Source organism: Eleutherodactylus coqui, chromosome 1 (assembly GCF_035609145.1).
Source record: "Eleutherodactylus coqui strain aEleCoq1 chromosome 1, aEleCoq1.hap1, whole genome shotgun sequence".
Lineage (NCBI taxonomy): Eukaryota > Metazoa > Chordata > Amphibia > Anura > Eleutherodactylidae > Eleutherodactylus > Eleutherodactylus coqui.
This window is the reverse complement of record NC_089837.1, coordinates 497,912,405-497,940,180: the sequence shown is the minus strand read 5'-3', so window position 1 is coordinate 497,940,180 and position 27,776 is coordinate 497,912,405. Positions and strand designations below refer to the sequence as shown.

General features: G+C 43.6%; 1 protein-coding gene across 3 annotated transcripts in view; it reads left to right on the top strand.

Moving 5' to 3' along the window:
* FAT3 (FAT atypical cadherin 3) overlaps positions 1 to 27,776 on the top strand; it is a 522,893-nt gene that overhangs the window by 381,964 nt on the left and 113,153 nt on the right. For all 3 annotated transcript variants that reach the window (XM_066587016.1, XM_066587025.1, XM_066587006.1), the window contains 2 exons: positions 3,156 to 3,295; positions 26,435 to 26,710. In XM_066587016.1, the coding sequence (XP_066443113.1) occupies positions 3,156 to 3,295; positions 26,435 to 26,710 (416 nt within the window). The remainder of the gene's footprint in view (positions 1 to 3,155; positions 3,296 to 26,434; positions 26,711 to 27,776) is intronic.

Here is a 27,776-nt window from a genome sequence, read left to right as displayed (position 1 = left end):
TGATTGTCTGTTGCCGCCTACAGGCCATCTTCTGTAGCACACCCCTACAGCGGTAAAAAATAAATTCCCGCACACCCTTGGAACTTAATTACCATCCGGCAACCCTATCTCCATAGCACTGTCATTGGTGTAAATATCTCCGTTCCCATGGGCAGATGTACAGCCAACTAGTAAGTATTTTCAGGCTTGCTAAAAAGTCAAAATCAGCCAATGGCTGTCCCTGTTTTTACTGCTTGATGGTTGGGCGAATGTTCATGCCCAATAATCAGGGGTCTTACTCTAATTACTGAATTAAGACTACTCTGTTCTTCACTGCAGTAGCCTGTAGTCTGTGATTGGGACATAAGCCGAATATATTGGTGTCACTTGACCAACAATGAACCAACACTTTAGAGGGATTGTTCATTTTAGGCAACTATGTTTAATATGCCTTAATGAGACCTATGGAGGTAATAGAAGGGGGGCTTCCATATAATATCCGTCCCTCCAACTGCTTTACTGCAGGAAGACCACTGAGTTCTACATGCTATATAAATCCCTATTGATTTCAGTGGGGCTGTATATTTTACCAGAGAAACCTGGTTTGAAGAGGTAACAGCTAATAAAAAGGGGTCCCAGCCCAGGACCACCCAAGAGCACCTAATCTATGAAAACAGCTGATCAAACGTGGACAATTCCTTTAAGTATCGCACTCCTATGCACAGTAAATATACCGTATTGTCAGCTGTGGAGCTGCTCATTTATAATAACAGGAGGCCGAGGCCTGGACGGAAAAGACAATTTGTCCTCATCAATGCCGCTCTATACAATACATTGCGGCTTTCCTTCATATTTTTGACAGGATTCATAAAACAAGCAGCAGTTTGTGGACTTAATAGATTTTTCTCTCTCAGGAAGGCATTGTGGTAGATTTCTTAAGATAACCCCTGAAAACCTAGAATGTCCCCAGTGTAAAAAGGAATTTTCTAATCGATTTTCTTCAATCCCAGTTAAGTAAATGCTGACAGAAATAACCAGGATTTTCATTGTTGGCCGTGATGCATTGTGAGATGTTGGCCTGAATGCTGGCCCATGTTACCTTACTGTAGTCTGTGGCTGGAGCGTTCTCCTCTTATCTTACGCAATTGTGTAAAGCTCTATATCATCTAATGAATCACAAGTCCAATTATGAGTCAGTATTGTAGAGCAGCTCTGAATGTAGATGTCCAGAATGGGTCTATCTGACACTTTTTGTGTAAAAAAATGGATGTACTGTTGCTTGTGGATGGAACGTGGATGGCGCTGTGGTGACAGACCGGAGAAAGAGGCAGTACTCAGATTTATTTTGTAAAATAGAACTTTACTTAAAGAATGTGAAATAGGGTTTTCACTTCATTGGAGGGTACGGAATAGTTAAACGCTGCATAATAGAATACTTGTCTCGGGTCAGGCCACAATGAGTCACCTACAGAACAGGTATTGGCCATTACTAATACTGCTAACTTTTGCGTCGACCCTGGAAGCCCCTGGAAGAAGTTGTCGTTTTCCTGCAAAACCCGTTCTGCAGTTCCATCTCAGGCAGATCTGTAAATGAGAGTTGTGGTGATTAGATGAATGGTCTTGCCACCTGAGGACCTAGAAGTGGTTCCCCCCTTGGCCTATAAGAGGCTCTCGGAGGCTCCTTGTGTGCAGTGACCTCTTCTTCCGCTTGTGTAGAGCTTGTTGGCCACTAGACGCCTCTACGACGCAGAGAAGAGATTTCACCCCATTACTAGAGTCTGAGAGGGGCGCATTATTGGGATGTGAGAAGCTGGAGACTCGTATCGACAAGTTGCCGCTACCTGGGCCGCTCCGACCAGACTATTAGGATTGTGTGATCGTTCCTGACAAGTATAAACACTCCTGATGCTTCTTTATTTCCTCCATAGTGGAACAACGTTTCAACCGCCTGTAGCGGTCTTTGTCAAAGACTGCTACAGGTGGTCGAAACATTGTTCCACTATGGAGGAACTAAAGAAGCATCTAGTTTGATGCAATTTGGTTTGCACCGTCTAGGCTGCTCATAACTCTTCTATTTATCAAGTTTTTGTGAATTATGGAGTCATATCCTTCACTCGTGCGTGCATAGTTCCCATTTCCTGATATATGGGTCAGCTATTTGTTGTGCTACTGACCCAACTACCTTTCAGACTTTCAAGCACAAACACTCCAGAGACTGGCAGCACCCATTATCGCCTCGGTTTGCAGTAGTGTCATGAATGATGAAACTGGACTCCTTCAGAGTTGATTTGCTTGTTTTTAGCTACAAATCCAAGTTTATTTGGGCACTTACAATGGCCGTATTGGTGTCTAGAGACCTAGGGATGAGCTCCTCCATCCTGCCTTTGCTGTGGAGCAACACACTGCCCCCTGCTGGTGTGATGGTCTGCAGGGCCATCATATACGATACTCGATACAGTTTCTGTGTGTTCCATATTACAAGCCTTTATAACTCAGAACCTGTATGGAACCATATGTGAAGCTCAAGTCTGAGACTATGCTTGAAATGTTACCTACTTTACAATATTCATGATTGCACTATTTACTGTAGCTTAACTAGTGTGACAAAATGCACTCACAACATTGGAGATGGTCCAAACCAACTCTAACTAGTGCAGCAGAGACTCTATCCTGGGCAACTATAAGGGCATCAGACTCATGCCAGGAGGAGATGAGACCAATAAAGACAATAGAGGTTATAGAGCGGAGCTGGTTATTTTGCCTACCGTTGACCTGACTGGGACCTACTGACTTGGAAAAGAACTTATGCTACAAGACTTTTTTCAACTCAGTTTCCAGATGTCATAGTAGACTGAAATGACTGTGCATCCGAGATGTTGGGGTATAATGTTCATTGAACATATGTATAAATATTCCAAATCATAGACATCTTTAATTTGATTCCTGCCCTTAGGCTATTTCGGAATTTTCCACTGTCACAACCACCGCCCTTAGAGAACCAACCCGCCTAGGTTTATGTACTTTTACTACATTACTCCATCATACACGCCTAGTTCCTTTGGTCCCATTGGACAGATTTTCCCATTTTCACATGCTTCTATCAGGTATTTTACACAAGTAGAAGTGAGAACTCATGAAAACGAGGTTCTAATTCTGACATTTCCCTCTTTGTATAGGAGGAAATATGGACAGCGCTTTTGACATCGAGAAAGGAGTGGGGACAATTGTCATTGCAAAGCCGCTGGACGCAGAGCTACGTTCGAGTTACAATATGACCGTTGAAGTTACTGATGGGACGAATGTTGCCAGCACTCAGGTAAAGTCCTGAGTAAATGTGTGATTTTATGGTTTAACAATTTTGTCTTTTTGGGTCCTCTTGAATAAGAGAATAGCTGATGGGGGATCACTTGCACAGTCGGTGGAGCCACAGTGGTGGGGGCCCATGCCAAATGTTATGGTTCTCCTTCATGTGCTATGACTGCTATTGATATGACTGGAAATCCAAAAAGAAGAGTTCCATTGCTAGCTTTTAAAGGGTAGGTGGGCTGGCGTGTGAGGGGTCCCTAACTAAGTGTAGGAGGGGCTTACTCTTGTATACATATACAAGAAGGTATTAGTAATTATATATGGAAGTTTCACAATACTCATGATTGGTAGATATAGGGAGAGGAGAGAAGAGGTAAAAGTCAGTGTATACAAAAGTGAGTGACCAGGAGTCCATGTTTGATAACTACAAAATGGCTGACTTTAGTTGCAACTTCCTTTTCCTTTGTTACAGATAGAAGAGCAGCAATTAAGTGCCAATTGCTGCCTGCTTAAACATGGGAAATTAAGCGCAGATACCAGAAACATTCATGAGGCCTATATGGACTTTTCTCTATTAGGGTGTAAAGGCTCATTAATAGTCAACTTACAAAGATGTTCCTAGTACTGAATGGTATACACATATCTAGCATATGGTACAACATCTGTCCAATATCCATGATCCCACATGCCCATGGAATCCAAGGTCCCTTGGTGTCTCTCCTAAAAAGCATCACTCTTATATCTCATGGCTCAAATGAATGGGGCTGTGTTGAATTTCCCTGCATGGCGGGTGGCCAGGACTAGCAATGTGCCAAAAACATTTTGTCCATTCATTTTGAGGATTGATGGGGGTCCAGGCAGTGGATCTCTTATCAATTAGTTACTTGCTAAATTACCTGGTGAATACCCCTTTAAAAGGAACCAGAAACATTGAACAGGCAGTCAAATCTTCAAGCAGCATGTCTTAGAATAGGAGGAGCTGAATGGAATGCAGTATAATGGGAGACGATTCAGAATAACGTGTCATTTATCGATTTACATCTCCACTCGTTTTGGGTTTAGGAGTCCAGTGGGCGGGTCTTACATCACTGTGTGGGACCGCCCATTGGACTCCTTAAAGGCAGAATGAGCAGAGATTTAGATTAACAAATTACAAGTCATGCTAGATCTTTCCCTACAGTATTATATATCAATCCGCTCTGCTCCTCCTGCTCTATAACATGCTGCTCAGAGATCAGACTGCAATTTCAATATGACAGGTTATTTTATAATAACATACGTTCAATGCACTGAGTTATTGAAAGTTTTGTAGAAAACTTTGTATAAAGCCGCTCACCTTCAGCCTGCTGTGAAGTGACCCGTTCTTTAGGCTTTGGTAAATCAGCCTTGTATGCGAGCATTATTTTTAATCTCTGAGAATGTAATGTAAAGATGAAATGCGATAATGCATTGACAAGTGAGTCATATAATCCTTTATAGAATGCCATTCAAATACAAAAACACATGCTGGTTTCAAGCGGAAAATGTGCGCTCGGCATATACAGTACTTTCAGTATATAATGCTTCAGATTATTTTAGAATATTTAAAGAGATGAGCTGTCAAACACCATATTGGGGCATTCTGAATTACAATATGGTGTTCTCCTGTTTACATCCCTCACTTACAGTATTACCCAGATAGGAGAGAAGCTACAAAGAATGTCTCTCACTCTGGAGGACTTTGCATCTCCACATTACATGGACAGTTCAGTTATTTTAATGGGAACTCTGTAATACTTCATTTCCCCTGTGGTGGCGCTGCAGGGAAATTGAACACTTGCTATCCTGCAAATTAAAACTGATTGCTGAGGTTCCACTTGTGGAACACTCTGTGATTTTCAACGGGGGCCTTTCTTAGAAAAAGATTCTGCCATTTAAATATAGCATTTTTGGTAGCTATACCTGCTTACAACTATATGTTCTTCACATTTCTGAGTATATATAACAAATAAACATCCTAAACCCCATGTATTGTACAATAGATCTTGGTCTAGTTACATCTTCAGGTATAGTCCAATGATACAAAGCTGCAATATCAACCATTGTGCCAAAGGATTGTATTTGGATGGAGCAATATATTAAAAGGGTTTACTAACATTTACAAAAACTTTCCAGGGTAGGTAATGCATAAAAAAAATTACAAAAAAAACCAAAACAATATTACGCTCTTACATTGCCTCTGGTCCACCCCTGCTGACCTGCACCCCTTGACTCCAGTCCCCACTGAAATGGGAAGTGATGACATCACATCCATCGTTCACATGACAATGGCAGCCAGTTGCTATCCTCAACAGTCACACAACAGGACCAGAGACGCAATGAGAGGACAAGTATTTTTTTTCTTGTAATGCCATTGCCTATGCAGAAAACCCTTTTAAGAAAGTAGATCCTATTTTAATAGATTGCTTATAACCATTGTAAAAATAATCAAGTGGCCCATGTTATAAGCCCGGGTCCTAGCTACATTTTCCTTTTCCTAGCAGTTGAGACAAGGTGAAAAATAGGGAGAGTAAGCCATGATGGAAACCTTTACATATGTTACAGGAGGAGAGAAGGGACATGATGGAAGCCTTTTTATATATTACAGGAGGACAGAAGAGGGAGGAGGACATGATGGAAACATTTATATAAGTTACAGGAGGAGAGAACGGGGAGGAGGACATGATGGAAACCTTTATATATGTTACAGGAGGAGAGAAGGAAGAGGAAGACATGATGGAAACCTTTATATATGTTACAGGAGTAGAGAAGTGAGAGGGGGACATGATGGAAACCTTTATATGTTACAGGAGGAGAGAAGGGAGAGGAGGGGCATGATGGAAACCTTTATATATGTTACAGGAGGAGAGAAGGGAGAGGGGGACATGATGGAAACCTTTATATATGTTACAGGAGGAGAGAAGAGAGAGGGGGGCATGATGGAAACTGTTATATATGTTACAGGAGGAGAGAAGGGAGAGGGGGACATGATAGAAACCTTTATATATCTTACAGCAGGAGAGAAGGGGGACATGATGGAAACCTTTATATATGTTACAGCAGGAGAGAAGGGAGAGGGGGGACATGATGGAAACCTTTATGTTACAGCAGGAGAGAAGGGAGAGGGGGGACATGATGGAAACCTTTATATATGTTACAGGAGGGGAGAAGGGAGAGGGGGACATGATGGAAACCTTTATATATGTTACAGGAGGAGAGAAGGGAGAGGAGGACATGATGGAAACTGTTATATATGTTACAGGAGGAGAGAAGGGAGAGGGGGACATGATAGAAACCTTTATATATCTTACAGCAGGAGAGAAGGGGGACATGATGGAAACCTTTATATATGTTACAGCAGGAGAGAAGGGAGAGGGGGGACATGATGGAAACCTTTATGTTACAGCAGGAGAGAAGGGAGAGGGGGGACATGATGGAAACCTTTATATATGTTACAGAAAGAGAGAAGGGAGAGGGGGACATGATGGAAACCTTTATATATGTTACAGAAGGAGAGAAGGGAGAGGGGGACATGATGGAAACCTTTATATATGTTACAGGAGGAGAGAAGGGAGAGGAGGACATGATGGAAACTGTTATATATGTTACAGGAGGAGAGAAGGGAGAGGGGGACATGATAGAAACCTTTATATATCTTACAGCAGGAGAGAAGGGGGACATGATGGAAACCTTTATATATGTTACAGCAGGAGAGAAGGGAGAGGGGGGACATGATGGAAACCTTTATGTTACAGCAGGAGAGAAGGGAGAGGGGGGACATGATGGAAACCTTTATATATGTTACAGAAAGAGAGAAGGGAGAGGGGGACATGATGGAAACCTTTATATATGTTACAGAAGGAGAGAAGGGAGAGGGGGGACATGATGGAAACCTTTATATATGTTACAGAAGGAGAGAAGGCAGAGGGGGGACATGATGGAAACCTTTATATATGTTACAGAAGGAGAGAAGGCAGAGGGGGGACATGATGGAAACCTTTATATATGTTACAGGAGGAGAGAAGAGAGAGGGGAGACATGATGGAAACCTTTACATATGTTACAGGAGGAGAGAAGGGAGAGGAGGACATGATGGAAACCTTTATATATGTTACAAGAGGAGAGAAGGGAGAGGAGGACATGATGGAAACCTTTATATATCTTACAGCAGGAGAGAAGGGAGAGGAGGACATGATGGAAACCTCTATATATGTTACAAGAGGAGAGAAGGGAGAGGAGGACATGATGGAAACCTTTATATATCTTACAGCAGGAGAGAAGGGGGACATGATGGAAACCTTTATATATGTTACAGCAGGAGAGAAGGGAGAGGAGGACATGATGGAAACCTTTACATATGTTACAGGAGGAGAGAAGGGGGACATGATGGAAACCTTTATATATGTTACAGCAGGAGAGAAGGGAGAGGAGGACATGATGGAAACCTTTATATATGTTACAGAAGGAGAGAAGGGAGAAGAGGACATGATGGAAACCTTTATATATGTTACAGGAGGAGAGAAGGGAGAGGAGGGACATGATGGAAACCTTTATATATGTTACAGGAGGAGAGAAGGGAGAGGGGGGACATGATGGAAACCTTTACATATGTTACAGGAGGAGAGAAGGGGGACATGATGGAAACCTTTATATATGTTACAGCAGGAGAGAAGGGAGAGGAGGACATGATGGAAACCTTTATATATCTTACAGGAGGAGAGAAGGGAGAGGGGGACCTGATGGAAACCTCTATATATGTTACAGAAGGAGAGAAGAGAGAGGTGGGAAATGATGGAAACCTTTATATATGTTACAGGAGGAGAGAAGGGAGAGGGGGACATGATGAAGACCTTTATATATGTTTGGGCTCTCTCACAGAAGCATTTTTTCCTACGTGCCGTGGGCATATCTCCCACACGGAAGCACGCAGCAGTATGCAATGCACTGCTTACTTGCTGTACACCAACGATCCCTATATACTATCCTGACATGTATGCATGCGTAATACACACCAAGATATTGCATGCTCTGTTCTTTGTTGCACGCACATTTCGCATGCTGTGTGTGAGAGGCACAATTGAAAGTAATATAAAGTTTGTTACTGTGTATTAGGTGCGTAAAACCTATGTGTGTAATACGGGGGAAAAAACGCTTGCGTGAGAGAGCCCTTACAGTTATAAATAAGGTTCAGGAGGGAGGTGTCTTTATTAGAATGCTAATAAATAATAATGCACTCGGACAATGAGGTACAATCTGAGATTAGTTGGAGGACACATCAGGAGTGACTCTTGTTAAATGAATTAAACCGGTAGAACCCTGTTTAGGGTCGAACTTTCCTAAAAATTCAGTTTGGCACGAACACAAACCAAGCGTTTAGCAAAGTTTAACACAAAACGGAGTTCTACTTGTTCGGTTCGCTCAACTCTAGTGCTGAACATAGGTGTATAACACTGTCTGAGAGTCATATACAGGATTTTCATGGCTCTTGAGGCCCATTTACATGCAAAGATGATCGCTCAAAATTCATCAGTTTCTCACAGTTTTGAGTGATCATTTTGCATTCGCTACTAATGTGCTGAACAGCCTATTAGTAGCTTACTAGTTTCATTTGCATGTATTTAGAGAACCGCGGATGGTCTGTTCTCTAAATACATGACCATTGTTCTGCCACGGGCTGCCGGCAGCATACAATGTTATTAGCGCTTCATGCAGAGAACTCAGCATGTGGTCCCTGCTATCAGGAAAGACGGATTTCATGCTGACCTGAAGTCAGCAATGAACGAACAGTGCACGGCAAGTGCATGATGGGCTTACACACAACGGTGACGAATTTTGAGCAATAATCGTTGTGTGTAAATGGGGATTAAGACAGTGTTATGTAGCAGTTTCAGGGTTTGTGGTGGACTTCTGGTTTGCTTTGAACCAATTCGAATCGAACCAAACTTTTGCAAAGAAGTTCAACGCACTGGCTGAACTGAACTTTTCAAAAGTTCACTCATCACTAAAAGCAACACCAGGAAATAAATATAAATATATATATATATAAAAATTTATTTATTTTTTTAACTGAAGGAGTAGTAGGTGCTTGTGAAAAACTTCCAGCAGACATTGTTGGGAAATTAAGAAATAAATGACTTCAACCTGCCTGGGATACATATAGATCTATCCAAGGAGAGAGATAATACAAGGGCTGACTAGATGGACTCGAGGGGCTTTTCCTGCTATCAGTTTTGTATATTTCGATGTTAACTCGGCTCTGACTCTCCCCACAACAGGGACAAAAGCAGAAGACCAAAGACGTTCACCCCAGACAGTCTGCTTTCCTTTATTAGAAAGTTCCCTCCAGAGTAATAATATAACATTAATAGTTCATTCCACCCAAGTAGGTTATGAGAGTTGGATAGTAAGTTGGGTTCTGCACTGGGGCTGTTCTGAATACCCCGTGGGTGAGCTATTGAATCAAAAGCCAACCATGCAAATTGCATTCTCATAACTGAAGGGTCCTAAAACGGAGATGCAGATCAGCTCCATTATATCCCGCATCCCACATTTTTCCTTCGTGTTTCTCATGATGTTCGTGAGACCCTAATGTTTTGTGTATTAGCATTTCTTTACATCCTGGTTCCTTCGCTCCGTCTTGCGGGATTCTCTCCATTTAAGAGCATACAGTAGGCGCAGAGTTCATCTGTCTACATCGGTAATTTACGGCTGGGGACATTACATATGCTTTCCATTCCGTCTGACATGTTCTTTATAGAGGTTCAGCTCGGAGTTGGGGTAACGGATGCTGTAATCCTGCAGACAACAGGAGTATTGTAATGTGATCAGCATGTGTGTTATCGGATCCGGCAGGATGAGGTCATAATGGCTTTAACACATTGCGATTGTCTCATTGGCATCATAGATAGACTGACAATCATCAGTCTGCAAGTTCAGCCTGTTTCACTCAACATGAATGTGTTTGTACAGCGCGATTCTTGTAACCAGCTGGAATTTTTTGAAAATCTGGCATAGACACAAAAAGTCCCAATGCAGGAACCTACCCGCATTGCTAAGTGTCAATGGATTCATGGTCACAATAGACAAAAAGCATCGAAATCTCAGTTCACATCTGCATTTGGGTTTCCTTGTTTAAGGAATGCATCTGTAATCCCAAAAATGGATTCAAAAATGGATATTGCACCGAAATAACCAGAAACTAAGGTTTCCGTTTTCTTTGATGGATCAGTTAGCGCCTATGCAGACAGGCGTATGTGCGTTGCACCTGAGAAAGGAGACTGCATCAGAGCGGCCCATTGGTCCAAAGTCAAACAGTGAAGGGAGTGGGCAGAGCATGCCCAGACTCCTCTTTGAAACATTGGCGGCAGGCGGGCTTGGGCTATGTACTTGTGACCTCTGCTGTTAGATTAGCATTACTGCGCATGCGCCGTCTCACTGCAGAGGAGAGCAGAGAGGACAGCAGGGACCCGAGTGGGGATAATAGGGGGAACTGCTGCGCATGCTCGACTGTTGCCCGTGCAATTATAGCAGGACGCGGCAATAGGCATTAGTAAGCTAATATCCAGGTGGGGGGCATTACTACAGCCCCCAAACTAGTGAAGGGGGCATTTCTGAAAAAGCGTTTTAATAGGCGAGAGGATTATTTTTGCCTGAATTATAATACGGACTATAATTAAAATCTTGGCATAAAGTTTTTAAAGGGCCGCTCCGTTGGTTTTAAAGAAATCTTTCATTATGTAGCAGCCCCCAGTATATATGCTTCATATAGTGTTATCTTGTTTAGATATTTCTTTCCGTCTGAAACGCCTGGCCTCTTTTTCATCAGATGGTCATGTGATCACAATTCTGAACAGCTCGGATCTGCTTGGGGTTATGATGTTTGACTAGTATCAGTCTCTCAGTTTGGGGGATGCTGTTAAATGACTCCTACCACAGAAACTACCTGTAGAGGGACAGAGACACTATTATCACAGCTACTGATGATAATCGCACAGCTCCTGTCACACAGTTATAGTAGAGGAGATCACAGCTCATCCTATTACTTATGCTCTGTAGCTATTTAAGTGAATGTGGAAAGTAATAATTAAGCTGTCCCTCCTGCAAACAGAAAAGGGTGTAGCCTCTCTGCGGATGCTGGTGCATCATGGGAGTGGTGTGAAAGTAAAACAAAAAAACCCTTAACCTCAAGATGGTGCCTGATAAGCATCAGACAGGGGGCTGCACTGCAAGGAAATGACTATAATACACAGAGGAGACCTCCAGAGTGTGACAGGTGAGGCCTGGAAAAATGTGTTTTCACCGGAGTGGGCCATTAACTCAAAATTCCCAAGTAAGGTTTTAGAAAATGGATTTTATAGATGAGGCGGCCCCTTAAAGGCTGTAAGACAAGGGTTTCTTTGGGTACAGGTATCAAATACATAGGAATCTCCCTATATTTTCCTTAAGTCTCTGTCTAGACATCCTCAGCCTCTCGTCAGGTAATTCCCTTCGTAATCTGGGTTTGCGTCACTCCTGAATCCCATCCTCCAACACATGGTTTCCATTATCTATCTCTTCGCAGTGATTAATATTATACTTTAATAATATTGTTCCAGAGATTTCCTTACCGATAGTCAGGTATAGACTCGTGACATATGTAAATACCCCCTGATTAGCTGCGGATCGAGTGCTTGTAAGCCAATACCTTTAATATGGATGAGGGTATCGAATTTGGAAGATTTCCCCACCCTTAAAATCAGGAGAGCATGCTAATCACATGACCGTGGCTTCGGTGATTAGAGTATTAGTTTCTTTCCTGCCTGGTCAAATACACTCATTGTCAAAAACAATCCCCGCTTAGAAGTTGTCAGAATTAAATGAAACGTTCTCTGTGATTGTAACGGTGATATAAGTGATTACAGGATCAGAGCAAAAGGAGAATATATTGTGGAGAACCGACCCCTTTAGGGAGGCTCTAGTACCCTGTTGTACCGCCTCTAGCTTGGATACAAGATGTGATACGGGCGGGCATGGAGGCTCTCGTACCCTGCTGTACCGCCTCTAGCTTGGATACAAGATGTGATACGGGGGGGCATGGAGGCTCTAGTACCCTGTTGTACCGCCTCTAGCTTGGATACAAGATGTGATACTGGGGGCATGGAGGCTCTAGTACCCTGTTATACTGCCTCTAGCTTGGATACAAGATGTGATACAGGGGGCATGGAGGCTCTAGTACCCTGTTGTATTGCCTCTAGCTTGAATAGATTAATACGAAGTTGGTGTCCTAGATGGTCCCATACATGTTCTATTGGTGATAAATCTGGTGAGTGGACTGCCATGGAAGTGTGCCAATGTTGTGGGGACATTCCTGTGTCCCCCTTGTGTGTGCGGCTGAGCATTATCCTGCTGGAAGCTCCCATGTAAGCAACACATGTGGCTGCAGGATGTCCTGAACATATCGCTGAGCTGTCATTGTCACTTGTACCACTACTAGGAGTGACCGACTGTTGTATGTGATGACCCCCAGACCATCACACCAGCAGAGGGCAGTGTGCTGCTGCACAGCAAAGGCAGGATTACGGCGAACACTGCCGTCGCCAGCGCCCAAACTAAACCTTGATTCATTGTTAAAGACAACCCGGTTCCACTCCGTAGCGTCCAGTTTAGTAATTCACGAAACCACTGCAAATGGAGGCGATGGTGGATGTCAAAGGCAGAACATGTAATGGGCGCCGTGAGACCAAATGTCCTTCAGCCAAGTGCCTGGAAATTATTCCAACAGACATAGAGGTGTAACGATTGCGCCACCTATCTCTGGATGGTGGATAATGAAATAGTTGGAGCTGTTTGTGCTTCTCGGTTGATCAGACGCTCCTCTCTACTGGTGGTCTGTAGGGGGCATCCTGAGCCCGGTCACCTTGTGTGCCCTCATACATCCACTGGTCCAACACCTCCTAACAGTCTGTACAGAACGGCCCGGTGCGGGACAACTCATTGATACGAGTCTCCAGCTTCTCACATCCCAATAATGCGCCCCTCTCAGACTCTGGTAACTGGGTGAAATCTCTTCTCTGTGTCGTAGAGGCGTCTAGTGGCCAACAAGCTCTACAGAAGCGAAAGAAGAGGTCACTACACACAAGGAGCCTCCGAGAGCCTCTTATAGGCCCAGGGGGGAACCACTTTTAGGGCCTCCGGTGACAAGACCGTTCATCTAATCCCCACAACTCTCATCATTTACAGATCTGCCCGAGATGGAACCGCAGGACGAGTTTTGCACTAAACAACAACTTCTATGAGCTTGATGTCTTTCGACAAAGAGTGTAGTTAATTTTTTTTGCTAATTATGTCAAGAACTGCGCTCACCGAGCAGACTTCACTAATATAATCCCCCCCGCAGCTGTGACCTCTAGTGTACGACTCCTGATATTACGAAGACGTGACTCTCACGGCCGTGTAACGTATCCGCAGAGCAAAGTTCCTTGAGAATGATGAATTTTTTCCAGCATGTGAATGAAATGCCTGCCTGCCGCTGCGCCGCCGCGTAATACATCATCGCTCAGGGCCATGTTTGGAAAAGTGATTACTTTCTCGCCAGACAGAAGGTGAACACCATTCATCACACCTTGAATAAATGCATTTGGAAGTCGATGAAAGGAGCAATAATAAGGATTGTTTTCTGCAAACACAACGGACACTTATACAAAGCAATTAAAAGGAAAAATCTGACAGTAACTTGAAGCTTCCTTGCAAGGGATCAGCAGGTCTTACTTCGTAATCCTGATCTCAGACCTAATTTGTTTAGTAAGAGTTGGGATTTGAGCGACTATACGTGACGGTTTTGTTTCCAGAACTGTAGGGTTAATTTTGAGAAACTTTTGACTTGTGCATTAAAAACTGCCTAAATGGCAATTCCCTCATATGATGTTATTACCAGGATTGCTCTCTGTAGACATCCAAAGTCGTCATTTAAAGCTCCTATACGCCATTGCAAAATCTGCTCCTATCCCTACCATGTAGCATTGGTGTCGTCTGATGTGGCAGGGAAGTACCTTCAGGCCCCCTCAAACACCAGAGCAACTGCTACCTCTGAACCCCCTTACTGCTTCCCTGCAACTATCCTATAACAGATGAGCCCTGAAAGAATTCTGATTTATGGTGCCTTTCCTGCAGTCCATTAGTAAATTTAGAGATGTAGCAGAGCTGAATTTGTCATTGCACCGTTTATTATGGAGTAAGATGATGCTGTAGGTCTTCATGACACTTGTGGGAAATAGATATTAACCACTGATATCCGTCATCACAAATGACAGACTCTGCTCTGCTACATCTGCAGACTGTTTGATGAAACTCTGTTAAAGGGCAACCTGTATTCTGCTGGGGGATTTGCAGAAGGATACGGTGAATTATTGTTTTGCAGCCCAGGTTCACAGCAGTTGGTACTTTCTTTCCCGGCTACAGATGTACCGCAGCCAAATTTGTCATTTATCTCAACTCATTGTGAGTTGATGGAACACAATTATTGAAGGGCATCCAGATATTAGTGGCCCCCTGAGTAGGACAGTAGTAGCACTGGGGCACCATTGTAAGAAAACAAAAAAAAGGTTCAAGGCCCTTTAAGAGCCTTCCATTAGTCAAATAATGGGTTAATACTTGGGATATTTTTCAAAAGTTCTAAGGAGTGCAATGTATAGAGAATGACTTACTACAGGAATAATTCCCTTCCATCAGAGGCGTAACTTGAAGCTCCTGGGCCCCCATGCAAAACCTGTAACAGGGCCCCCAACTATAATGCTTTATTCATTGTACTGGGCTCCCTTTATGGAGAAGATAGGCCTTATGGGCCCCCTAAGGCTCCTGGGCCCAGGTGCAACTGCATCCCCTGCATCCTCTATAGTTAAGCCCCTGCCTTCTATAAGTAAGCCTTAAAGTGTCCCTCCAGTCAAGACCTCAAAATTGATATGTAAGTCAGTATCTACAGGAGGGTGACCACCTGCTATGTATTGTTCTTCTGATTTTCTTTCTTGGCTGCTTTTTAACTGAGCTATATTAGAACAGGACTGGGGCTATAGTTTAGGTACAGTTATTAATATGACGTTGTCTGGGACACGCCCCCTGTGTCCTCATTGGCTCAGACTGTAGAGGATGCAGTGGGTGTGTCTTTTTGAGCCAATGAGGAGATGGGTGTGTGTTCCAGTCTACTTCAGATTAGGCATTGTAGTTAAGCTATAGTCAAACATCATAACTCTAATCCTAATAGAGCTGAGCTACCAAGCTGCCAAGGAGCAAGATCCGAGGAAAGTAAATAGCAGATAATCGTCCCCTGTAAGTACTGACTTAAAAATCAACTTTGTGCTTTTAATTGCTGGTTACTTTTATAGAATTCATATACATCTCCTAACATCGAATGGCCCAATTCTTCAAAAATGGTCCTATAAGTCATTAAAGAGATTGTGAAACCCCTTTTCAAACACCCTTTTAAAGATTTCCTCATTTATCAGCCATAGCAGAGCATCCCTCTCTGGAGGACCCTACATCCTGTTGATTTCAATTAGAAATGAGTAATACCTCATTTGTCCTGTGGTGGTGCTGCAGGGAAATTGGACACTTGCTGCCGGATTCCACAGCTAATCACTGAGGACCCCAGCAGTGGGATACCCGATCATCATCTTCTAGGAACACACTTCATAAGGGATTGTCCCAAATGGAATTCCCTTTAAGGTGTAGAGGAAACGCTCAAAAGAGATGACCATCTATGAACAGTGAGGGCAGAATGTAACAGACCTCTCAGTAATAGGAGTTTAGCTGAGCGCTTAGTGAGGGATTCTCTAGAGTCTGCACATTGAATTACGTAACAGATATTAAATGACCCGTTAAAATATAGAAACGCTAAAGAAAAATGAGGCCGAATGTTAATGCGGGAAGTAAATGATTAACAGGTTTGCCGTCTGATCTCCAAGCCGTTTGCTCCATTACATTTTCAATCTTCTAATTCTGTCATGGGATGCAGCTTGCTATACTGAAGATCCACAATACTGGACGGTGCAGACCCCAATAATAATTTCTGGCTAGAAGATCGGATAGGAAGTGATGTCATATAACTAAGATATGATGTCACTTCCTTGTAGATGAGGGTTCGGAATGCACTGATCCTCAGATTGATTTTCCAGGTTGCCCACTGTGCAGGAAAACTGCAACACAACCCTATTCAATCCTACTAAAACCTACGATATGCCCCAATATTGTGAGATGGAAATGCCTTTTAATGGGGTTGAAGACAGAAGTAAGGGGCCATGCGGCTGCATTCAGCTGTTATTACTGGGTTGCTTACTGTAAAAAAGAAAGAGATTACTGCCAAAAGAAACTGCAGGCAACCGTCTGTTTTCCCTGCGGTGGCCATTGAAGGGGAAATCTACACTGGCATGCCAAAAGTCATGGCACAAGAACTAATATCATGTAGGACCCCCCAGCCCGGCAAAGTACAACAACTTGACATGACCTCTATCCCACAAGTGAACGGAAGACGCCTGGAAGGATATTGAGCCATGCCATCTGGATTGCCATCTACAGTTCTGTGGTATCTGTAGGTGCAGGATCTCGGGAGCCAAAGGACCTTCCCATTACATCCCATAAATGTTTGATTGGGCTCATGGTGGATGAACATGCAGGTTTCACAGTTCATAGGAACTCTCCAGAATGCTCCTCAAACTAGTTGTGGACCACTTGTGCCCAATGGGGGGGTGCATTATCCTTTTGGAATATCCCATCACTTACTACCCTATCTACTGACCCTAGTCTGGTGTCTATACCCTAAATAATGTTATCTCTCCAATGAGATGCCAGCTAACCCGCCGTGATGTGATCTTCTCCATATGTGTGTCATCAGACTTCCATCCGTTATTGTTGCATAATGTGGCCTCTTACATTCACTTAATGGCACATTACAGGCTTTTTATCTGACTCATCGTGCAGGAAAAGTGAAAAGTCCTTTGTTCCCCTCTACTTCTCTTTATTGGTATTATTAAACGTGGGGTAGACTGAGGTTAAATACTTTCACTCGAGCTTAACAATGGCGATGGATACATTATTACTTTATGGGTGACAATTAAGTTGTTAAACTATCTACAAAAAGCTATGTGGCAGAGTAATGTGAGCACAGGAATCGTCACCGCAGCCGTTAAACTCCAATTGTGGTTAATATACAGTATTCATATGCTGTCCATGAATGCTGCCGTCAGCTTATAGTAAGTCTCCGAACTAAGTGAGGTCATCTGATGATGTCATCAGATGTGTAGCAGTCTCAATTATACTACATGGGTCCCCTTTCTGGGTACATACAGTCCTAGTAGTTGGTGCCTGATGACTTCTTCCTCACACCTATCACCAAAGCATGGTTCCTTGTCCTGACTCACTAACGACCCAACGGTGGCCAGGATTATGGAAATAGCCAAAGTAGCAGTTTTATGCCATTTCTGCAACTTGTGAAAGTTAAGGAAACGGCATAGAACAACCAGTTTGGCCGCGTCAAGAATCCCTGTCACTAGTATTACATGCAGTAGCATTATGTCACTCACTCGAGCACTTGTTCATATGAGAACTGGCTCGGATAAAAGAGGCATAAAACAGACAGATCTCCTACTGAAGCGTACACCCCGTTAACACAAGCAGATTCTCGTTTGAGTGAGCACACAAGCGAGAGACGTCACCGCTAACTCGTTCGGAATTGAAAAATCCTATTTTTCAGGGTCTGGGCAAGGTGAGTTAGTTCTCTAGGCAGATTAAGCAAATTGTACCCAACCACTAGAATCAAAGATCCTCTTACTCTCTAGTATAAGAGATTATAGCACATGTGAAATGAAACAGATAGAACACTTTTCTTCTCCATTCAGCCCAGACCGTCTTGGCAATTTCTCCCAAAAGACTGCAGAGTTTGCTACAAAGATATTTCTTGGCTAAGAGTTTAACTGTAGTGGGTGCAGAAGGGCAACCGCTTCTAGCACTAATGCAGCGTCTACCCGCTGCGGGTGCTGCCCCATGTTATGACATGGGCGGCGTCAAAGCTTTGTGCAACGCCAGTGCCAAGAGAGATGAGCGGCGAGCAATACAAAAGATGCTCACCGCTCTGAAGGATTTCTGTAACAATGAGTGTATCCATTGCCAAGAAAATGCTCATTGCATAGAAGGTTAAATGTTGTAAACATTGCGCCCCTCTCCCATCTGTGGCAAGGGTGGCACCCTAGATGGTGGCCTACCTTCACCAACCCTTCGTCCCGGCCCAGCTATTTTTTGATTCTTGCCTGGCGACGGCCATGACATATTTTGCCCTTATTTTTCTTATTTAATTTGCTATTTAAGTACACAGGAGGGTGAGAACAACAGACCACAATGGATTTGTGCATCAGTGCACATTGAGCTAATGAAGAATCTTTAATTTGCTCAGGAGCCAGGCTTTTATGCATGTGAGATATGAGCATCAGTTCGTTAGCTAAATCCGCGACAACTCCTCTGCCCAGATCTCCCTGATTAGCTGTGAGCCGCTGAAGGTATCTGAGCTTCCCCCTCTGTCAATAAACCTTTTTCATTATTGCTTGTTCTGCACTGAGTTTGTTAATTCAGCTCTTTTTCGAGACACATGTCTGAGACAAACAGCACAATTATTGTTTGATGTATGACTTTATGCCGGCCCTTAAAATGGACATTGCTTATCGGAAAACCCTTATTCAGGCCCTGATGCTTCACTAAGCAGAGCGGACTAGTTAACACTGCAAGAACATGAAAGGAATCAGATTTAAAGAGCAATGCACCTATTTTTGATATTCACCCAGCATGATCTACAGTAGGGTGATAATGGCCCCCGAGGGTGCAAAGGACAACAATTTTTTGTAGTAACCAAAGTGGTTGTTATGTTCTATCCCCAGAATATTGATCTCCTAGTAGAAGATTCATCTATACCAGTGATGGCGAACCTTTTAGGGACCGAGTGCCCAAACTGCAACCCAAAACCCACTTATTTATCGCAAAGTGCCAACATGTCAGGGGGCGGGGCTTATCATGACATATGATTTTACCCCAATCATTCTAAAAAGGACAGAGACGCTTCAAAATACGGTGTGCAGATTTTGACTGCTTTTTGGATATGGGAATACTGCAGAATGTCCTCAGCGGAAATTTCTGTGAAAAATTCTACAGCATTTCCGCATCCAAAAAGCAGTCAAAATCTGTACGCTGTCTATTTTGAAACAGCCCTGCCATCCCACAGCGGCCCCCAGTAGTAATAGTGGCATCCCACAGTGGCCCCCAGTAGTAATAGTGACACCCCACAGCAGCCCCCAGTAGTAATAGTGACATCCCACAGCGGCCCCCAGTAGTAATAGTGACATCCCACAGCGGCCCCCAGTAGTAATAGTGACATCCCACAGTGGCCCCCAGTAGTAATAATGACACCCCACAGCGGCCCCCAGTAGTAAAAGTGGCATCCCACAGCGGCCCCCAGTAGTAATAATGACACCCCACAGCGGCCCCCAGTAGTAATAGTGACACCCCGCAGCGGCCCCCAGTAGTAATAGTGACACCCCGCAGCTGCCCCCAGTAGTAATAGTGGCACCCCACAGCGGCCCCCAGTAGTAATAGTGACACCCCGCAGTGGCCCCCAGTAGTAATAGTGGCACCCCACAGCGGCCCCCAGTAGTAATAGTGACATCCCACAGCGGCCCCAGTGGTAATAGTGACATCCCACAGTGGCCCCCCAGTAGTAATAGTGACACCCCGCAGCGGCCCCCAGTAGTAATAGTGGCATCCCACAGCGGCCCCCAGTAGTAATAGTGACACTCTTCAACGGCCCCTAGTAGTAATAGTGACACCCCACAGCGGCCCCTAGTAGTAATAGTGACACTCCACAGTGGCCCCCAATAGTAATAGTGACACCCCATAGCGGCCCCCAGTAGTAATAGTGACATCCCACAGCTGCCCCCAGTAGTAATAGTGACACCCACAGTGGCCCCCAGTAAGGCTGGGTTCACACGGGGCGGATTTGCCGCAGAAATTCCGTGCAGAATTTCGCCGCGGCAAATCCGCATGCGGCTAATAATCCCAAGATTAGCCAGCCATGTGGACGAGATTTCTTAGAAATCTCTGCAAATCCGCTGCGGCCAAGCCGGCAGAAGCCGCCGCTGCGGCGCAGATTTACCGACCGCAGCATGTTCATTTTTTCTTTCCCGCTGCGGCCGCGCTCTCCTCTATGGCAGCGCCGACCGCAGCGGAAGAGCGAGCGGCCGGGCTGCTTCAAAACCGCCGCGGGTTTTGAAGCAGCAGTTCTCCCTGCGGAAATCTCACAGTTCTTCGCTGCGGCCGAACCGCGGGATTTCTGTCGGGAATCCGCCCTGTGTGAACCCAGCCTAATAGTGACACCCCACAGCAGCCCCCAGTATTAGTGACATCCCGCAGCGCCCCTGCCCCTCCCCCACACCCTAGAAGCCCCAACAATCATCACTAGTATATGAGAGATCTTGACAGCAAGTTTTCAATGAAGCATTCCCACTGAATGGTCTGTCTATACAGTCTATGGATGTGCCAGGTGCTCCACTCTTTGCAACAACTCTCCGCACTGGGCAATTAATATAGATCCTGAATGAAGAGGACCTGTCGTGTTCTTGGGTCAACGTAACTGGCTGTATAGCTTTGCAAGTAGACAATCTCCACCACTCTCTGTCAATGGGTGACATCAGTCGGCAGAAAAAAGCTGGCGTCATCCATTAACCACGAGGGAAGGAGCTGAAACTAATGGAGGTCGGTGATTTAGGACAGGGAGGAGTAGACACAAAAGACTAGTTGCACTCGAGTCGAAGCTAGAGAAGTGTCAAAGCCGACAACCTCGCTGACTTGAGGACATGACAGCTCATCTTTTACTTAGGATCACCTAATAGGTTTTCGGAAGCAGAAAAGCCTTTGAGTTTCTAACAGACCAGCAATTGACAACAATCCACCCAAACACTATCGTCCTACTGTTGATCCGAATAATGCCTTTCCACACACTGGCACAAGTCTCAATGCCACCAGCAGTCCACGAGTCACTATTGCCACCAGCCAATTCTTGGACTGCATAGCTAACAATGTCAATAATAAGAGGTAATCACTCCCTTTTCAACATGATACAAAGTGTTTCCAACCATTTCTAATGTCCAATCCTAAAACAAGGTCTGATATTTTGTTATATCGTCCTGCATAAGACGTCTTCAATTTGCATTCTTCAAGCAATTCCTTCTTTTTCTTAAACATTGAAAATCCCTACAGCTTCCTTTTGTTTCTTTCCGCTTTGGTCTAGAAATTAATGTCAGATGTTCCTCAACTCAACAAGTCGGATGTGACAAGCAGATTGTATCACTACATCCAGCTACAATGTGAGGTGTATGTTCTACCTAACCTTGCGTGACATTTAATGGAAGACATCAATCAATGTCCCAGTACGGTAACCGCCAGTAACCCCCCGACCAGAAGGAGCTCTAGATACAATTTTACCATGAATCTCAGATATGGATTGGATTAATTGTCTGTCTTTTCCTACAAGATCACCATTAATAAGAACCAACAACCCCCTGGCACCATCCACCATGAATGCACAGTGCTATGGTAATGGCCAGTGTTAGAGAAAAATGTGATTATGGATGTTTAACCAATGTGTTGCCACAATCAACAGTGATTAATTATTCATAAGGTAGTGAAGGTCCTTGGGCCCAATGCCAACGTTGGACCTCTTTTGGCCTTCAGAACTGAAGCAACTCGTTGTGGCATCCATGCACCAGTATAAGAGCACCCAGTGTGTGCCAACAAAACATTCCCCTCACCATTAGTCCAGCTCCACCAGCCCGACAGGAAAGGGTAATCAATTCATGCTGCTTGGGCCAAACTCTGACCTCCCATCAACACGGTGCAACAGAAATCTGGGTCCATGTGACCAGGAGATATTTTACCACTGCTCAGTGGTACAATTTTTGCACTCTTTTGCCCGCTGGAGTCTCGCCTTTCCATTTTACGTAGACAACAATGATGCTGGAACTGGTCATCTACTGTTATAACCCTTCCATACTACAAGTTGTGTTCAGAAACATTACTTGGACCAGCATTGTATTTGACTGAAATTTCCTTGAATGCAAACCATTCTTGACATCCTCCTCTGATGCCTTTTGGTGACAAGTTGTTTCCATCCACAGGATTTTGCTGGATGTTTCCCTCAATCACACCATTCTCGATCTACTCTCTACACCGCTGTAGGAGAAAACCACTTCTATTTTTGCTAAATTTCTGCTGCCTTTTGTTGCCACTAGGGGGCTGATCTGTATACAATGTATACAGCCATATTGAAATTGAATTGTTATGAACAGGAACCACATACAGATCACCCCCTGGTGGCAACGACAGGTAGTTGAGCTTTTTACGGTATATCTGAAGGAAAACCAAAATACTAATTTGTACTAAGTAATGTATCCTGTAGGTAGAGCGATAGTTACAGCAAAGAGCATTTCAACCAACATCCTCCGATGGCGAATGTCGTGCTGTGTGGTTCTCCAAGGGTATTATCCGCCGCGTTACGATACAAAGTCTCAGCAGCCAAATGTCTGCGGAAATTATTCCCCAACTCGATGAATTAACATATATCAAACTTTTCTCTTTTGATGTGAATTTCAGCGGAGTAAATCGAGAGAGTAAACGGATTTGCGGCTATAAGTAGCGAACGGCGGCAATCCCATGCAGACCGGTGACATAAAAAGATAAGCTAGAAAAATGAGTCAACAGAAAGCAGACCTACTTTCAAATCACATTGGCAAGCGGCATGATTAAGGAGCCCCGGGGGGTGGGGGGTGTCTAAGACTTCAATAAGGAGGGGGCTCAAGAAAATAATGAAACCTAGGGGGAACTAATTGTGCAGACACTGTGCAAACATGACGACTGACGGTGAGCGGGTGCGTTCTGGAGTGACCAGTGCTTCATGGAAGGAGCTGGAGAGCAGGTAACAATGAGGGTTTTCTAATGTACAGATGGAACAGGACCAGGATTTGCACTTAAAGGGGTATTCCCATTTCAGACTTTAATGGAATATGCATTAAAAGTCTGATAGATGCAGGATCCACCTCTGTGACCTGCCCCTATCTCAAGTACTGAGCTTACATGACCCAGCCAGCTGTATGTGGTGGTCAGGAGTACAGAAATAATGAAGGCTGCTCTACACTATTTCCATAATGCGCATAAAAGTAGGAGTTGTAGAAATAGCACAGCCGGTTCGCTGTTTCCCTACTTCCAACTACCCGCACTGCGGTGTACAGACTGGTATTGCCATCACAGCCATGACTGACTGAAATAGGAATTCATAGATACAGCACCATAACCAAGCTCATGATATAAATACAGCACCAGAGCCAAGCTCAGTACATAGATACAGCATCACAACCAAGCTCAGTACATAGATACAGCATCAGAACCAAGCTCAGTATATAGATACAGCACCAGAATCAAGCACATTACATACATACAACGCCAGAACCCAGCTGATAATATAAATACAACACCAGAACCAAGCTCAGTACATAGATACAGCACCAGAATCAAGCACATAACATAAATACAGCACCAAAATCAAGCACATAACATAAATACAACACCAGAACCAAGCTCAGAACTTAGATACAGCACCAGAATCAAGCTCATAACATAAATACAGCACCAGAACCCAGCTCATAATATAAATACAGCACTAGAACCAAGCTCAGTACATAGATACAGCACCAGAACCAACCTCAGTACATAGATACAGCACCAGAACCAAGCCCAGTACATAGATACAGCACCAGAATCAAGCACATAACATAAATACAGCACCAGAACCAAGCACATAGCATAAATACAGCACCAGAGCCAAGCTGAGTACATAAATACAGCACCAGAATCAAGCTCATAACATAAATACAGCACCAGAACCAAGCTCATAACATAAATACAGCACCAGAACCAAGCTCGGAACTTAGATACAGCACCAGACTCAAGCTCATAACATACATACAGCACCAAAACCAATCTCATAATATAAATACAGCACTAGAACCAAGCTCAGTACATAATATGACAGAGTGCCCACTCATCTCTGCTACATCAGCATGTAACTGTACATTTTCATAGGAAATCTGATGCCAAGTATACGTATATAACCGTCCGAGGGAGTCATAGCGACTCGCAGCTGTAGGGAGCTTCTATGTTCCATGTTTTAATGTATACAGTTGGCCTTTATTAGCAGTTACTTTGTTGCGCATCTTTTTAATTGCCGGCTTGAGTATCGGGCCATAACGTCTCTCATTTGTGCAGCTACTGGACCAAGAGATCCTTTTGTTAAAACTTTTGTAAGTGTGGGAAACTCAAGCGAGTAAGACGGGACGTGAGCGGAGTGCTGATGGCGCAGACACATCGCACAGACTAAACATATTAGGGGAAGTGTTTTGTGTGAGGCACAATGCTGCGGCTCGGGAGGAGATTAGTGAGACCGCAGCACACTGCTGCTGTCTGAGGGGGGGGGGGGGGGCTCTGCTGCTGCTGGGCTAGGGGGGGTTCTCCCATAGTAAATAGTTTAGACCAGGGATGACAATATGACTCCGGTGTACACTATGTGCTTCTTCACAGTCAGGGCTTCAGCATTTTTGGGTCGAATCTAGAGGTGCCGTCTTTATCACCAAAAAATATTAGCCAAGGTAAACAAAAAGGAGCGTGATTTTGGCATGGGGCTTAAGAGAGAGTGTGATTTGACTCACCACATCCTTATCCCGTACAGCCACCCGAAATACATATGGAACTTCTGAGGAGATAAACTGTACAGTATGGGCTCCATATTACTCACAGATAGTGAACTAACTCATTTATGAGATCTATCAAATCTATTTATTTATCTATCTATCTATCTCTCTCTCTCATATCTATCTATCTATCTATCTATCTATCTATCTATCTCATATCTATCTATCTATCTCATATCTATCTATCTCATATCTATCTATCTCATATCTATCTATCTCCTATCTATCTATCTATCTATCTATCTATCTATCTATCTATCTATCTATCTATCTATCTCATATCTATCTATCTCATATCTATCTATCTATCCATCTATCTCATATCTATCTATCCATCTATCTATCTCATATCTATATATCTATCACATATCTATCTATCGCATATCTATCTATCTATCTATCTATCTATCTATCTATCTATCTATCTATCTATCTATCTCATATCTATCTATCTCATATCTATCTATCTATCTCATATCTATCTATCTATCCATCTATCTCATATCTATCTATCCATCTATCTATCTCATATCTATATATCTATCACATATCTATCTATCTATCTATCTATCTATCTATCTATCTATCTATCTATCGCATATCTATCTATCTATCTCATATCTATCTATCGCATATCTATCTATCTATCTCATATCTATCTATCTCATATCTATCTATCCATCTATCTCATATCTATCTATCACATATCTATCTATCTATCGCATATCTATCTATCGCATATCTATCTATCGCATATCTATCTATCTATCGCATATCTATCTATCTATCTCCTATCTATCTATCTATCTATCTCCTATCTATCTATCGCATATTTATCTATCGCATATCTATCTATCTATCTCCTATCTATCTATCTATCTATCTATCTATCTATCTATCTATCTATCTATCGCATATCTATCTATCTATCTCCTATCTATCTATCGCATATCTATCTATCTATCTTCTATCTATCTCATATCTATCTATCCATCTATCTATCTCATATCCATCTCATATCTATCCATCTCATATCTATCCATCTCATATCTATCTATCTATCTATTTATCTATCTATCTATCTATCTATCTATCTATCTATCTATCTATCGCCACAATCCTTTGCTGTTTTCCCCATTGCTGCAGTTTAGGAGAGGGGAAATAGCTCATGGGAAAGAGAGAAGATGCAGGTCTTAGCTGGCCCTTCCGTCTTGTGGGTACCATACACACATACATAGCAGCACCATACTGTGCACTGTTTGGTTGTACTATACTACCTTCCTATTCACCTGCTCACTTTGTCTTTGTCTCTCTTGTTCTTTCAGGTTCTTATTCGAGTCCTTGACAATAATGACAACGGCCCAGAGTTCTCCCAGGCGAGCTATGATGCGGTAATCTCAGAAGATATCCTCCCAGACACTGAACTTCTACAGATAAGGGCAACAGACAAGGATGAGAACCACAAGCTGAGCTACATCATCCACAGCAGCATCGACCCCAACAGCATGAGGAAGTTCCGCATTGATCCCAGTACCGGCACACTGTATACGGCGGAGAGGCTGGACCATGAGACCCAGGCCCACCATATCCTTACTGTAATGGTACGTTGGACCTCCTTTGGTCTTCAGAACTGCAGCAGTTCATCATGGCATAGATTCCACTAGGTGATGAAATCGTTCTACAGGAGTGTTGGCCCCTGCGGACGGGAAGCTTCTTGCAGTTGTCACAAATTACATGGAGGTCCTGACATGTTCTGCTCAGGAAGGGTTCATCAGATCATGCTGCTCGCACTAAACTCTGACCCTCCCATCAGCACGGTGCAACAGAAATCTGGATTCATCTGATCAGGAGATGTTTTTCTGCTGCTCAATGATATCCTTCTCTCTTTTGCGCACTGGATTCTCGCCATTTTCTTAAACAGCAATGGTGTTGGAACTGTCTGTCTGCTATTATAACCCATCCATGTTAGGGAATGACGAGTTGTTCATTCAGTCAAGTTATTTGAAGCACCAGTGTTGTATTATGCTGTGCAACATCTATTTATCAGAACAATTCTTGACATCCTCCTCTGACCCCTTTTGAAGACGAGTTGTTTCTGTTCTCTGCATGTTTTTCCTCAATCACACCATTCTTGGTATACTCCCCGTACCGCTGCATGAGAAAACCCCAAAGATGGCAGTGAAATCACGGCCCCGGCTAGTCTAGCACCGTTGACCCGGCCTTGTTGGAAGTAGCTCAGTTCCCAGGATTTTCCCATCTAATGTGGATTCCCACTGAAACTGATCTATGGAAAACTTGTCATTGTATGCTGCTCCTCTGGGTCACAGCTCTAATTTCCATGCAGGGAAGCTCCAATTGGGAAAGGGCCAGGGTCTATAATAAAGTGGCCATTCAGTGTAGCCATCATATAGTAAAATCTACAAATGTTGCCGCCTTTATATAATTTTTAGTGTTTTTTCTTTAGTCTTGCTGTCTAGAAACTATAAACATGCAGTATATCTGCTACTTATTGAGTTCAGTGCAAAAACAGTATGCTCTAGATTCCCCCTAGTGGTGGCTGGAAGTAGTCAGCATTTTCAGCACTTAAGTTTATGACTATGCAGGGAACTTGGAGCTCTGTATTAGAAAACTAAGTTCTAACCGCTTTCTAGTAAGGAGCAGCACAGA